Source organism: Aulonocara sp. 'chitande type north' Nkhata Bay, linkage group LG23 (assembly GCF_057382095.1).
Source record: "Aulonocara sp. 'chitande type north' Nkhata Bay isolate Kocher_YH1m ecotype deep benthic linkage group LG23, A_spYH_male_GT1.1, whole genome shotgun sequence".
NCBI classification, from domain to species: domain Eukaryota; kingdom Metazoa; phylum Chordata; class Actinopteri; order Cichliformes; family Cichlidae; genus Aulonocara; species Aulonocara sp. 'chitande type north' Nkhata Bay.
Window position 1 is genome coordinate 7,180,611 of NC_141365.1, and position 15,277 is coordinate 7,195,887.

General features: G+C 39.7%; 1 protein-coding gene across 2 annotated transcripts in view; it reads right to left on the reverse strand.

Annotated features, from left to right (window-relative positions):
• Positions 1-464: 464 nt before the first annotated feature.
• The window catches only part of yjefn3 (YjeF N-terminal domain containing 3), a 52,183-nt gene continuing 37,370 nt past the window's right edge, over positions 465-15,277 (reverse strand). For both annotated transcript variants that reach the window (XM_086282742.1, XM_086282743.1), the window contains exons 3-6: positions 10,110-10,220; positions 6,263-6,376; positions 1,439-1,589; positions 465-1,213 (exon numbers count right to left, since the gene is read on the reverse strand). In XM_086282742.1, coding sequence (XP_086138868.1) covers positions 1,017-1,213; positions 1,439-1,589; positions 6,263-6,376; positions 10,110-10,220 — 573 coding nt within the window. In that variant the 3' untranslated portion in view covers positions 465-1,016. The remainder of the gene's footprint in view (positions 1,214-1,438; positions 1,590-6,262; positions 6,377-10,109; positions 10,221-15,277) is intronic.

Genomic DNA, 15,277 nt, shown 5'->3' on the forward strand with positions numbered 1-15,277 from the left:
TCATAAAAAGTCCTGAGAAATACTACTAAAAAAACTTAATGTATTCACCAGCTGGTTGCAACCTAGGTCCGTTTGCTGTTGGGGTTGGGAAGCTGGCATTCACTGGGTTTCTATTAGATCTTATTTACTGAAAACAGCTGCCCACTGAAGCTGGAAACATAGTTAATGAGAACAGATCAGTAGACCTGAAAACCAAAACAATGAATCAGAATAAACCAAAAGATCACATCAAGCTGGCGTAAACGGCGAGTTGTTTGTAATTTTTCAGTTATTTTGTCATTACAAATGATTTTTTTCACATTGCATAGTTATTTGATATTGACGTTATAAAAAGTGCTGATTGGTGCAGCTTTTATCCATCTGGAGCCCTGGTCGTTTCATGATTTAATTTTTTTTAAGACAAGCTGTCAGTGCCATTTAAAGTGAAGAAAAGCAAAACACCAGAAATTGAACACTTCTTTGAAATTAGTTCTTTGTTTTTTATTGGACAACAAAAAGCAAATGAGGTAACTGAAACAAAGGTTATGCAAAAGTGCAGCCTGACCACACAAATCAACAACACATCTGAAAAATGTAATTACCAACCTACACCAGTGTGTCTCAGCAGCACACCTCAGTAGAAAGTCAAGCATAAGAATGAAAAAGTATCAGAACATTAAAACATTCCTTAGATTGGCACAATAGAAATCTCACCTTCCTCTGCTGAGCCTCGAGAAAGACATTTGTTTTGCAAAGTAATCAGAAAACAGTGCAATGCTACACCTTTTACAAGTAGACTGACACAAAACTCCTCATGCCATACCCTAAATAGACATGACTCAAACCACAGTTTCTATATATGAATCTTCCTACTGTAGCTCAACAGCACATCTGGCTAATGCATAGCCTGATCTACACAGCTGAGATGTCAACATTAAATCACACCGATAGTCTATAAAATACAAAACAAAAGAATAGATCAGTTGTTTCTTTTCAAAATCAGGAGTGGTCAACATGGGCTCTTGTGGTTCCACATGTTACAATTCTACGAGACAGTCTGTGCCAGGGAAGTCTGGAAGGTTAAGCTCATATTTTTTCTGGATGTCATAGGGTAGGAAGCGTCCGGCCAAGAAATGCTTCCCCGTGAAACTCGTGGCACACTTCTTTGGTGCTGTAAGTGAGATGAGAACTTCTGGGTTTATCCCATCCTGACTTCGCTCTTCTACATCCCAACCTGGAAAAAATGCGTTTAAGGAAAGGAGCTTTTCAATAAATTTGTGCCATTTTCAGCAGTTAGTGTATATGGAGTAGGATGAACTCATAGTGATCTGATTTTAGCGCAAGAGTTATTCTCTAAATGTGCCTCTAGACTTGGAAAACTGAGAGAGCTGCCTGGAGGGTAATTTATTGTATTTTTTGGGCCTCAAGACTTATATCTACAGTTTATGTTAACACTTACCTGAGGGCACATCCACACTAGCAATGGGAATCTTGATTTGCTTCAGGGTGACCAAAATACCAGAGTATGGCTCCTTTATGTTGGCACAGTCTGCTTCTGGGCCCATCATGGCATCAATCACTAGGTTGTAGGCATCGTTTATAAGCTGCACCTAAACAGAAAATACCTCAGTATGAATAAAATTAGAAGCTTACTTCTTGTACACAATTCACTGGAATCACCTTCCAGTGGTTAAAGGCAAGATTAATCTGTATAAGAGTAAAACATTTACCCGTGTGGGGTTTACAGTCTGTGCAGTTGTTATTATCCGTTGTCATTCCCAGACTGACAGATTATCTCAAACCCAATGTTGTCTCAGAGGATCCAAAATTTTCCGAAATGAAGGGTAAATGTTATGCAGAAGTGTATGAAAAGTACGGTGGCCCCTAGAGACAAAGCACGTACAAACTCCAAAACACTTGCAAACTCCAAAACACTTGCAAATTCCAAAACACATGCAAACTCCAAAACACGTACAAACTCCAAAACACATGCAAAATCCAAAACACTTGCAAACTAAAAAACACATGCAAACTCCAAAACACGTACAGACTCCAAAACACTTGCAAAATCCAAAACACTTGCAAACTAAAAAACACATGCAAATTCCAAAACACGTACAAATTCCAAAACACGTACAAATTCCAAAACACTTGCAAAATCCAAAACACTTGCAAACTAAAAAACACATGCAAATTCCAAAACATGTACAAATTCCAAAACACTTGCAAAATCCAAAACACGTACAAATTCCAAAACACTTGCAAAATCCAAAACACGTACAAATTCCAAAACACTTGCAAAATCCAAAACACTTGCAAACTAAAAAACACATGCAAATTCCAAAACACGTACAAATTCCAAAACACTTGCAAAATCCAAAACACGTACAAATTCCAAAACACTTGCAAAATCCAAAACACGTACAAATTCCAAAACACTTGCAAAATCCAAAACACGTACAAATTCCAAAACACTTGCAAACTCAAAAACACATGCAAATTCCAAAACACAACGGAAGTGCTCCAGGACGCTAGGGGCAGTGTTGAGCTTTTGTTACCTAGTAACTACACAAGCCAGGAAGTACCAATGACCGGATTTGGGGTTTGCAGCCTTAAAGGCCGCATTTTAAGGCCGATTACGTCACAGCGACAAGAGAAGGCTTTCCCAATTCAAAGGCTGCTCGAAATGCGGCCCTCAAATGCGTCCATAATTTCCCTGAATTTTAAGGATGGGTCGGTGTAGCCTTCATGGCCCAACATATCCCAGACTTCATAGTGCGGTGGTGGTGTGGATAATTTTGCCGAAAAAAAACGGTGGAAGCGGAGCGGAGGAAGTGTAAACTTTCAGAAGTAAGTACTGAATATTATGTCACTTATTTATGCGCAAATATTTTTTTAATGAAGAACATTAAACCATTATTGTTGGTCACATGTCGGGAAAGTTATGTGACATTAGTCATGTCTGTACTTTCAGAATTAACTTGGTTTTAAAGCCTTTACTTTAAAAAAATATATATAGCCGACCTTAATCTTACAGAGATTGTGATGATTTTGTGGATAATTAAAGTCAGTCATATATCCACAAACACAACAAGCTGAAAGTCAGTGGTGCTGCTCGGTTTGCAGTCCTGAATATCACAGCACAAGGAAGATTCACTGCACTGTTAATGTTAGCTATGTTATATTGCTGCCTCTGTTCGGTGGTGTCGAGCCAAACGGACTTTAACGTGTGTTTGAACGAGCTGACGGTTCACTCGTTAAGCTGAAAGAAAGATGCTTTAATCACAGGAGTCACACATGTGTGTCCACTGTACCATCTGGGAACTCCTCTTGTTTCGTAATAACACAAACACTAAATCCTCCTTCTTTTGTGCTGTTTTGTAGCAGTGTATACACCTGAGACTTTAACCTGTCTGTCTGTCCTGCACTCTCTCTCTGTTTCTTTCTCTCTGATTGTGTAATAAAAATATGAACATGTGTTTATAAGTCACACTTGTGTTTGAATCCTGCAGCTTATCACACATTTGATTTCCATGTGTGACAACTGCAAGTGTCCAGAGTGAGGACAGACTGAGGGACCCACTGCTGCACATCATCTGTGAGGCTTTGCACCCCTGATGATCCACCAGGACAAACTCAACAGTGTGTGAGGAAGAGGAGGAGGAAGAGCCAGCAGCAGCTGACAGATGGAGAGAATAGACAGACTGTTCCCTGTTTGTGAAGGACTGCTAGAAAAGTTTAAAATAACTAATTGTCTGTCCTGAATCAGTCTTATTAGGTAATGTTCAAATAATTTTATCATTCCAGTGTTTTCAGTGTGGGAGAAAGTACTCAGGGCCTTCAAGTTACACACTATGAAAGGCAGCAACAAGTGTAATATTCAGAAACCTAAAGTATGTATCAGCAGCAGAATGGAGCTAAAAACAAATGTTTGTTTCAGTTCTATGAAGCTTTGAGTATTTTGGATCAGTAGCACTGCTGTGTTTGTTGCATCATATTGCTGTAATTGTTTATATGCTTTATATATTCTGAGGTAAGTTGATCTATAGTGTTACATCATATTCTATAAGGATGTTATGTGTTTGTAGACTTTCTGCCCAGTTTGACCCATTTAGCAGAAGCCAGCCTGTTTAAGGCTCTGATATCTATTCTGTATGACTTAAAGCAGTTATGACATGGTCTGATTTTCTCACCCAATAAAGGAATATTTAATACATCAGTCTACTCTTCATTTTATCAGAAACAGTTATCACAGCTTGTACATTTTCTTTTAATAAATATATGTAAGCAATGAGCCAAATTTAGTAATGCCAACATACTGAAGGAACAACATTTGTCTCTTATATATGATACACCTATATATGCACTGTCAAAGATACTTGTCTTTGAGTGAAGATTTAAGGTGATAAGACATATAAATAACTGCAACTTGAATCTGTACTGAAGCTCAGTATTTGACACAGAGTTCATGTTCACTGCTGTAATAGCTAATAATGATTAATATAATAACTAGAATATTGGCCATATTATATTTACATTACCAAAGTGATATGACTTTAGTCTCATGAACAACATCAGCTAATTCTTATTTACTAATTAATCTTGAAATGACTGTTCAGTACAGAAATGAAGCCCAAAAATCATGTTTTACTGTCCTGTGGTCTCAGCCTCAGATACTTATCAAATCACACAAAGCTCATGTAGAAACAAACAAACAAATGAACAAAATATGTTCTCCCTCATTTCTGTCAAACCAAGTTGTATGACACGTTTCCAGCGGTTAGTATCACGGTTGCTAGGCAACCTGGGAAGCGCGACGGAGACTAGACCGTCCCATACAGACAAACTTGCCGTTTATTTTGCAAATCGAGCTCAACACTGCCCCTAGCGTCCTGGAGCACTTCCGTTGTGTTTTGGAATTTGCATGTGTTTTTGAGTTTGCAAGTGTTTTGGAATTTGTACGTGTTTTGGAATTTGTACGTGTTTTGGATTTTGCAAGTGTTTTGGAGTTTGTACGTGTTTTGGAGTTTGTACATGTTTTGGAATTTGTACGTGTTTTGGAATTTGCATGTGTTTTTTAGTTTGCAAGTGTTTTGGATTTTGTACGTGTTTTGGAATTTGCATGTGTTTTTTAGTTTGCAAGTGTTTTGGATTTTGCAAGTGTTTTGGAATTTGTACGTGTTTTGGAATTTGCATGTGTTTTTTAGTTTGCAAGTGTTTTGGGTTTTGCAAGTGTTTTGGAGTTTGTACGTGTTTTGGAGTTTGCATGTGTTCTTTAGTTTGCAAGTGTTTTGGAGTTTGCATGTGTTTTGGAATTTGCATGTGTTTTGGAGTTTGTACGTGCTTTGTCTCTAGGGGCCACCGTACAAAACAAAGTTAACGAAACCCACAAAGATCCCATATGGGAAACAAACCACTTGGAAACTTGTGATTTCCTCCTTTTGCAGACTTTGAAGGCTGCTTCCTCTACTACCAGAACTGTGAACATCCAGTAGTGTTGCAATCAGTGCTCGGACACTAAAAGACCCCTTTTGCATGTCTGCTACATCAATGCTGTCATTAGATTTTCAGTTTATGAAATATTATGAAGCACAAAATCACAGTAGGGGCTAAAAAGTTTGATTAGATTTTATCATAAACCCATCTGAAAAGGTTGTTTAATAAAATGCAACCATTCATTAAACATGAGAAAGATATAGAAGTAAATATACCACCGTCTAAACTGCACTTTTTATTTAATAAAAGTGAACAACAGGGGAGGCTGGAGCCTTTCCCAGACAGTTTTGTATGATCTGTAATTAACCCAACCGCTATGTCTTTGGAGAACAAAACCAGAGCACCAAAAGGTAACCCACAAAGGTGCAAAGAGAACTTGCAAACTCCATACAGAAAGGCCTCAGTCATATAGCAGTAAGGCAACACCACTAATCACTGCATCACTGTGTTGCATCATCTCCTTCTTGCTGATTAAATAAAAGTCTAGAGAATGCAGCCAATTAGGTTAACATAGCATAAAGGCTTGAAACGAGGGGAAAGTGTTCGGACTCAGTCCAGAGGTTACAAGAAACAAACAACGGAGAAACCTCTATAGCTCAGTAATTAACTGACTATCTCCTGCAACCAGTAAAGACCCAAGGGAGCTAAAGGTCTCAAAAAAAGTTCAGAAATTAAAAAAGAGAGAATTATTGAAAAACTCTTTTTAAATTAAACTTTACACTCAATCTTTTCAGCAGCATGGCTAAAGTTTCGGTAAAATGTGATGTCCTGTAAAGGAATTGCTGACCTCTGTAGGGAGATAGGATAGGAAAGGGATGTCCATCTTCTCACATTGAACTGTGAAATCCTGATGTAGACTGTGAGAGGAGCGTTTAGGGTGATAGATGGTGGGCTCATACTCCTGAACCAGATGAGGCAGCAGAGACAAAGGGCAGAAAGAAGGGGAGAAAAACACAGAAATGAAGAAAGTTAATTATGTTGGTTTCAGCCAGCACTGACATGATTCAGTTTGGATAGTGTTTCAGTATATTTAGCATGCGGTACAACTGAAAATATTGTTGACTGGTGATCAGAAGTAGTGGTTTCTGCAGTCTGCTTTCTGAATGAATACCACCCTCAGGAAGTGGAAGCCATGTAGAGTAGAAATCCAGACCCCTGCATTCTGAAAGGTCTGTGATGCTCTGCAGGAAGCATCTGTGATCCATGACCTTTTCACAGTCACAAACACAAATCTTAAAACCCGGGAACAGAAGTGTAGTCTGTAGTGTCAGTGTCTGACTGAGTGTGTTTGTAAGTTCATCAAGTTAATTTTTATGTTAAGCATCATTAGAGTAATAAGACACATGCATACATGTGTGGTATGTATTGTTCAGTCACTACTGACAATCTAATCTAATCGCTTTCAAAAGAAAGCATATTACTCCCAGGGATAATTTTAATTTAAGTAATATTTTAAATTGACTTTTTATCTATAGTCAGTGGCCGCTTTAATAGGTACAATTAGCTGTTAACACAAATATCCACTCAGCCAATCACGTGGCACTGTGTCAATGCATTTATGCATGTAGGCAAGTTCAAACCAATCATCAGAATATGGAAAATGGTGATTTAAGTGACTGTGGCGTGGTTGGTGGTGTCAGATGGGCTGCTGATCTACTAGGGATCATTTGCAGGAGATTTGCATCATGGATCTGTGGACAACAAATCTACATCAACTGTGTGATATTGTCCTGCCAATATGGACTCTGAGGAATGTTTACCACCACCTTGTTGTTGTGCCACACACAAAAAAAAGGTAGTTCAAAAATCAAAAGGGGTCCAAACCAACACTAGCAAGGTGTACCTAATAAAGTGGCTGCTGAGTTTTTTGTTTTTTAAGTTAAGATATTGGTGAATTTATTCAAATTATTAAAATAGTAGTTTCCTCGTGTGTGGAATTATCCCCTTTCTCAAAAACACTGTCTCCTCCTGCGCCTTTTATATACCAACTGAACTATTAATGTTTATACATTTTTAGAGTAAGAATGAGTAAATTAATAAGTAAAAGTATGTTTTTAAATCTGTTTTAGCTGAGGCTATCCTACAAAGGAGGTGATCTGTCAAGTTAAATCACCATTATAAATCACCATTATCACCAATCACTGCTATCATCACCACAGACCAGAGAGCAGAGAAGAATACAATCCAGTGCCTGCGTCTCTCCTGGGGTTAGCCAGCGCCACTGGGGTGGCCTTGACCTCATCAGCAGTTAGGCCATCAAAATGTGTGAAAGTAAGGGAGAGTGCGAAATGACTGTCAGTGTCATTGAGCTTGAAGAGAAATGAGCCGTGAGACAGAAACAAGCACACAGCATAAAAAGGGTCTTTCTCCAGTTAATGCTCAGTTCTAACAGGGTTACACTTGCTCTCCCTGAGGGATCACGGTGTCTTGTAGTACTCTTTTATTACGTGCAGCCCATTAGCAACAAAGGAAAGAGGTCTGCAGAACACAGGACACTCAAATCTTTAAAAGGATACTTGCTATCCTCATTTCCTTACAGTTCCAGGGACCTGTTGTACAGATTGTAACGGTCATTTATGCAGCTGGTCAGCTCATTGTTAATTCTTCTTTCTTTCATTACCCCAAACCCTAAAAACACCCCACCTATCTAATGATTGGCTGCCACCTGGTTCGCCTGGCTTGTGAAAAAACAACCCAGTTCTTGTAAGCCTCCTCTTTAGGCCAGACAGAGCTAAACATATAAGAAATCTGTGGTGAGCTAACATCAGCCCACACAAGAGAAGAGGAAATCTTTGGTAAACAAAACAAGCATTCACAGCGGTCTTCAGCTTGGATAGATTGCTTTAACACGCACTGACCTCATTTTGATGAACAGTAAAGACTGTAATAGGTATATATGTTAGAAGCATAACATGTCCCCTTTAATAAAAAAAATAAAAAAAGTAGAAAATTTAAAAAAAGTAGACCTGCAAAAACTTCAAAGAAATGTCTCAAATGTTACTTTGAATGTTAAATTTACCTGAACTGTAATTGCCCAGAGTTAATAAAGGCAACAAAACTGCTAAGCAAAATAGTAGTTTGTATTTTAGTTTACTGTAACTAATGGCACAAGTTTCCATGCAGTGAATGCCTCAGAGCATATGAACTGAGCCAAACCTAACTTGATGTCCACCTGTTTTAATATGAGCAGTGCACCAGAACTAATGACCACTGTAGTTGTTGTTTATCCTCATCAAATACTGGCTTTGGTCAAGGAATATTTGTGCTCTCAGGTATGTGGCATTGCGGAAAATATTAAAGAATCCACAACAGATTCAGACACAACCTGTTTTTGTTAACATGGCTGTCTTGGAGTGACGTGGGAAGCAACCTGGACTGTTCTCCTGCAAATGATCATTCATTTCTCTGCTCTGTCTAATCACATTCACAGCTCTGCATCAGAGTTTGTGGCTGTGCATGAGTGTCTGTGTGTGTATGTATTAAAATGTGTGTCTCGTGTGTATACTTGCATGTCATCCTGCTGACAGGGATCACATCACACCATGAAAAACATACAGTCTTAAACCGAGAGAGCGCTTCACAGTCCAAAGAAAGTATTCGAGTTTCTCAAGTTAGAGCAAGCTCAGACAAGTGTGGTCCCAGATCAGGCTGGTGCAGTGTGCAGACTCTTTAAAAATAATAATAATAAAATTTTATTTATGCAGCACTTTTCAATACGAAGTAAATGTTTCACTTTGGGGAAAGGGGGAAAGAATATACCAGAAATTATGGACACAGAAGGTAAAAACATTAGGGGGAAAAAGGATACACAAGCAGACATAATAATACCCCACACCCAATATACTTAAAGCAGGGAATCAATACCCAAATCCTTAAGTTAAGTTACAGAAACATTTCTTATTCATTTCTGGAATTCCAGGGCAAACTATATCTTCTCAAAGCTAACCTCTGGCTTTGTTCTTGGCCTTGAGAAAAAAAGACAGAGTGGGAGGTGAAGGAAGATAGAGATTGGGCTTCTTAAATAAAGAAAACGTGGTTTTAATCAGAACTATCGATGTGCTGTAAATCTAGTAAGTCAGACACATATGGTAAAGTGTATAGATGCATTCCATTCAAAGCCAAAGATCCCAAAAACACATATCCAAAATTTCCCTTGTAATAAAATCATAGACCGGGACTGACCACAGCACCATGTACTCAGAATAAAGGATGTTCAAAGCTGTGATCTGCAGCGGGGTCAGTGAAGATGGATAGCTCCTTGAAGAATAATTTGTAATGTCAGTCAGTATGTGGCCTAAGCTGCAGACATCATGGTCATGACATCACATCGTGGCTGCGGAAGCAAGGCGCAAGACGGCTTTAACGAGAGTAACAATACAATGATATCATGACTGTCTGAGAGCTCTTGCAGGGAGGGTAATGGGATAACTGCTTGCAGCCATTTACAGGAGCTGAAATGAAATTCTGTAAAGTGCTGTGGGCCTGTATATGGGATCCCCTGTTAGTCATGATGTAATCATTTGCAAGATTAGCTTTTTGTATTGTCTGAATGGCTCAGTAAGTTCCCTAATGTCCCAAACATGTCATGTTGCTGAATATAACTCCTACCTTAGTGTACCTCCTAGGTTACTTACAAACATGCGCAGGTGTCGGGCACACACCAGCCCAATAGAACCATTTTGATCTGGACCACAGATCACCAGCACTGTTGGCTGCTTCTTTGTTAAAGAGCCAAGAGGGTAGGCCTGGTGGAGAGACAATAAAACAAAGAGAGAGAGAGAGAGAGAAAGCATTAGAAATAGATTATGAGCTGATGATTGAGGGAAAGCACCGCAATAAGACGAGGTGGATAGAAGAGGTTATTGATAGAGAACAATAGCGACAGGGAGAGGAAGATAAATTCTTGGCAATATTCTTTATCATCCCTCCAACTTAGGCTTCTTATTCAGTCCAGGTTATCCGATCCTCACCTCAGCCTCTCCATCATACTCTGAGTGCCTGGGATGCCAGACGAGGGTGGAAATGGCACCGGCTCCCCTGTCTCTTGTGTCTATGAGAAAAGGTCCAATCTCATTAAAATAACTACAGTGGAAAAAATCCCAGTGTCCTCACCACGGGATGCTTCCATATATATTTATATATAACACACTTTCTGTCTGCATCCTGGTTACAGCGAGCTGCTGGCATCTGTCTCTTTTACTGGCCACACATTCCCTTGTAAATCATCCTGCACCTTCTTAAACGAGACAGGTATTCGCCCGCGGAACTGTCATCATGATTGGTTAATCTTCCATCTCCACATAAACAGTGCTGTGTGACTGTGTGAGTGAGTGTTTGTGTCTGTGTGTATGCACTCCCTGTCTGTGGTTTCTTTTCCCACAGATTATTCACAGCGTCAAAATCAATGCCACAATAATATACAGACTGTTAGCTACTGCTAACAATGTTAGGTGGGGGTATAGAAGAGTTTCTGCATTGTGGCATTACACAGGAATTATTATTCATTATTATAAAGGTTACAGCATGACTTCATGAACCAGAACAAGCTGAATATGAGGAACATTTGAGTTCATGTCCTGTCCAATTAGAGCCCAATAAATGTGTGTCAGAACACAATTTGTTAGCCAAGTTTTATCACTGCGATAAATAGTTTATGACTATAGTTCATAGTAATGTTCAGATCATAACCTACAAATTACAGTTCAAGTGTTTCATAATTACAGGGCACATATAAAGTGATGTATTAATAGAACTGATAGATGCTGTAAAATAAGAGTTATATTAGAATAAGTATAGCTAATAATAAACCAATTATTACTGGGTGTAGTGATACAGTGATAACTCAACCTATTATTATTAAAAGGCAGTTCTTTAAATATATATCTGTAAAATGCTGCGTCATCTAATAATTTTACCATTACTGTACCATAATTACACCTTTATACACCATAATGTACTCATAGGCTTACTCTTTTAGAGTTTTCTCTCTACCTTGTATTTGAGAAACAATTATACCATAAGTTTTTGGCTCCCTGTGAATATTTTATTGCACCCTACAATTATTTATTGTTATCATGAAAGATCAACCTTTTTGCCGTGATGGGCCTCCAAACATTGGAGATGAACTTCAAGTAGGCCAAAATTCTTCCACTGTGCATAAAACCCATTTAGTTCCACTCTCACTAATGTATTCCAGACAGGAGAAAGTTCAAATGGAGAGACAGGCAGTTCTCCACATTGGATAATTGGATACAACAAGACTCAGAGTGCATTAGGTAGAGCGATGAATCCAGGAGAAGAGAGACAGCAGCCATTATCTCTATCGTAACAGCTCGACTGAGAAATCATAACACAGGATCAATGAGATGGAGGACAGGCTGTTACAGCTGCTGAGGGCCACACAGTTCATATTAACAAGAAGAAAGAAGGTAATGATTGATAGGATTAAAAGGTAGAGGAGAGCAAAGTCAGCCAGTGTCTTGTGTCTCCTTATTTAATGAGATGAACCAACCGGTATTTGTATGCAAGTTGTACTACATAGAGTTAAAATACAACTCTGCAGTTTCTCTCAGATATACCAAGAGTGTTTTAGTTTTCCTGGATCTCTGTTGTAGTTTTTGAGCCCACAACTCAGCCCTTTCCCAAGCTGCAGCAGCTATATTCAGGAAACCTACTGTTTGCTACTTGCTTCGTGTCAAGTGTCAAGCAGACAAAGTTAGCTCCCAACATATAAACTGTGTAGCGTTTATGAAGGTAAATTGTTTGTAAAAAGGGAAACCGAGCTTATACGTAAAGTGGTGGTGAGAACTACAACAGCATATGAATGCCTCCCCCAAATGGCCAAAAACACAATAATCATAAATCACAGATTTTTAAATGGATTTCCTGCGTGGAACAAAACCAGCCAGCCCATAATTACTTGGCCATCCTGTGTCTTCCTCACGCTACACAACTCTCTTTTTCTGCTTGTTTTAACAAATTCACATGAGAAGGTTTAATGACATTTTTCTATAAATGTTGAGGACCATCGGGAGGCTCAGTCTTGCTTCTGGTGAAACCATTAGAGATACTCTCTTGACGGTGAGCAGCTATAAAGGGATCAGGCCAGATCAATTCAGGCAGGGAATTTTGCATTATGAAAAATGTGTGTAATCTTACCGAGAATGCTTAATATTCCACAATATGTGATACTAAAACGTAATAAATGAAAGAAATTAGGAAGAGAACTGACACAAAGCATGCTGTATCATGAGGTCAGTACTGCTGATTGTGTTTTTTTATTAGTTTAGAACGAAAAATGAGGTTCTGTTAGAGCAATTTTCCCATAAATATGAAATTTCACAACTACTTTAATTATCATATTAAATCAAGCTTCCCAGTCTGACCCAATATTTGAGTGTTTCTGATGGATTTTGAATGGATTTATAGGCAGCTATGATGATAGCTGTGCTTCTTTGTTTAAAGCGTCTAAATACTTTGGTACAAGTCTAAATAAACATCTGTAACAAATGTACATTTTAAGGTTTCGGTAAACTTTTGATACTAAACAAAGGGGCAAACTTGGAACGAAAGGTCACAAGAGTAGCTAAGCGATTTTACGACCCCCCGTCCCCCCCTCCCATGCTCACACAAACACACACCAAATATAGAAAATATACCCGTCTTGATTGTAATAACGTCTCTAAGGGTATACTGCTTTGAATTAAATGTAAAAGGCACATGAGCCTTCACCTCCAATCAACCTGAAACACACACTGAGCCTGAGAAAACATTATCAGGCTCCTAAAAACACAAATATACTCACATATCCAGAAAAATGTTACCTTTAATATTTGTACTAGAAGACCAAACCAAAGTCCAGGGGCTACTCCAAACTATAGCCTAGACTAATTTATTGCTGTGTGGCAACAAAAATGTCTCCTGTCTCCACTCAGGTGTTGAAAAGTCTCAGACTGATACAGAAAGAGGCACACACACACACGCAGACACACACAGTCTGGACCTGGTGGTTGCTGCTGTTGGAACAGTAAGGGGATTACTTACAGAAAACCTATAATCTATCTGGCAAGGTGTAGGTGTGTGTGTGAGGAAGCATATGCCTGTTTGTGTGGTATACTTGCAAGCCAGCAGCAGTAGGCCAGCAAGGTAATCACTAAAATCAGACTGTCTGCATCTCCTTCGACTGTAATTTTCTTTAAATAGCAGTGATGTCATGTACGCGGTAGCGTGCTGCTGGCGGCTGTGGGCAGCAATGAGACACCCCATCCAGACCATGTTTGTCTAGTATGGCTTTGCTGTTGGGGGGCTGGTGGTGGAGGGCCAGGCACGGGGCCAGTGACAGCTAATGGTAATAGTCGGGAAGTGGATGTGGTGGGTTTAATCACACACTATGAGGGGAGAATACTAAACCTCCACCTCTGACTGATGTTGCCACTCTGCCACTCAGCGTTCACTTTTCTTGTTCCCGCTTCTGTTCTTTTCTTGTTTTGAAGGGGGATATCAAAGGTGTCTCACTGAGGTAATGTTGCCTCTTGTAAGCATAATGCCCCACTTTATGGAAGTGTAACTTCCTGTAAACTACTCTTTTGTGCTTTTGCTTGTTTTTTTTTTTATTTCCTTTTGTCTTTCTCTTCTTGTTTCTTTTTCTTGTCATCCTTCCTCCTGACAGCAAAGCAGGGTTTCATATGTCTTGTAGCTCAGACTCTTATTCATCAGCCTGCTGAAGAGCCCACTGAGGAAACCAGCGTGGCATTAAACCAAGTCAGCGGTCTGGTCAAAGGGAACCACATGTGTTCCTAACAGCTCTCAACCGACACACACATACACACTCTTCGCTTGACAGAGTCCAGATCACAGCAAGAAGAAACTGCAGCCGCACCAGAGCTGAAAAGTTGCAGTTCTGGACCGGCGTGGTTTGGTAAACGGAGCAGTGCCACTGGGTGAGCTCAGGTGTTGTGCCACCCGAGGTGAGCTGCTCACATTTTTGGAAGCAAACGTCACAGAAACTTGGAACATTTCCTCCACACAGTAATCAAACATTTTCTATGAATGTTCATGCAAAATATGAAATTGTAAGACGCACAACTGTGACTTTCTGCCCCCTCGGACAATCACGAGTTTTGCTGTGATTACTGAGGCTCAGAGGGACAGAACGTGAGGAGGATGGGCTGAAATCTGTGACCTTTAGAAATGGTTTGCTGGAGAGACACAGCAGAGGTTATTAAACTGGGTTGCTGAGGCCGCAGTTGTCTGATGTCATTGGATGTGAGCTTTAAACTGCAGTTTTGGATTGAATTATTTTTCTCAATGTCATGATCCTGGGCCATGTTGGCCCAGCATTCTTAGTTGTCGTGTGTTTTGTATTTTGTTCTTTATTTATGCCTTGGTTCCTAGGTGGTTCTGTTAAGATGTTCCTTATTTGATTTCCCCTTGTGACTTTACCCCCTGTGTGCCCCTCTGTGTATCTGTGAGCCCTAGTCTCCCCTCCTTGTGTTTTATTCCATGTTTTCCCCATCCCGTTATGTCTGTGCTCTCCCCGTGTTCGCTCTCTCCTCCTGTCTGCACCTCTGTGTACTTCCTGTTTTACTTTGACAGTCTCCCGTCAGTGTTGCGTTGATGCCTGCCGTTTCTCGTTATGATTATCGGTGTCGCCTGTGTTCCCCGTGTGCTCCTACTTCCCTCGTTAACCCTCTGTGTATTTATGTACGCGTCTCTCTCAGTTCTGTGTCGCGTTCTCCCTCATTCATGGCCATGTGTTTCTCTCTGTACTGTGATAGTTGCCCAGTTTAGTTTGTATGGTTTT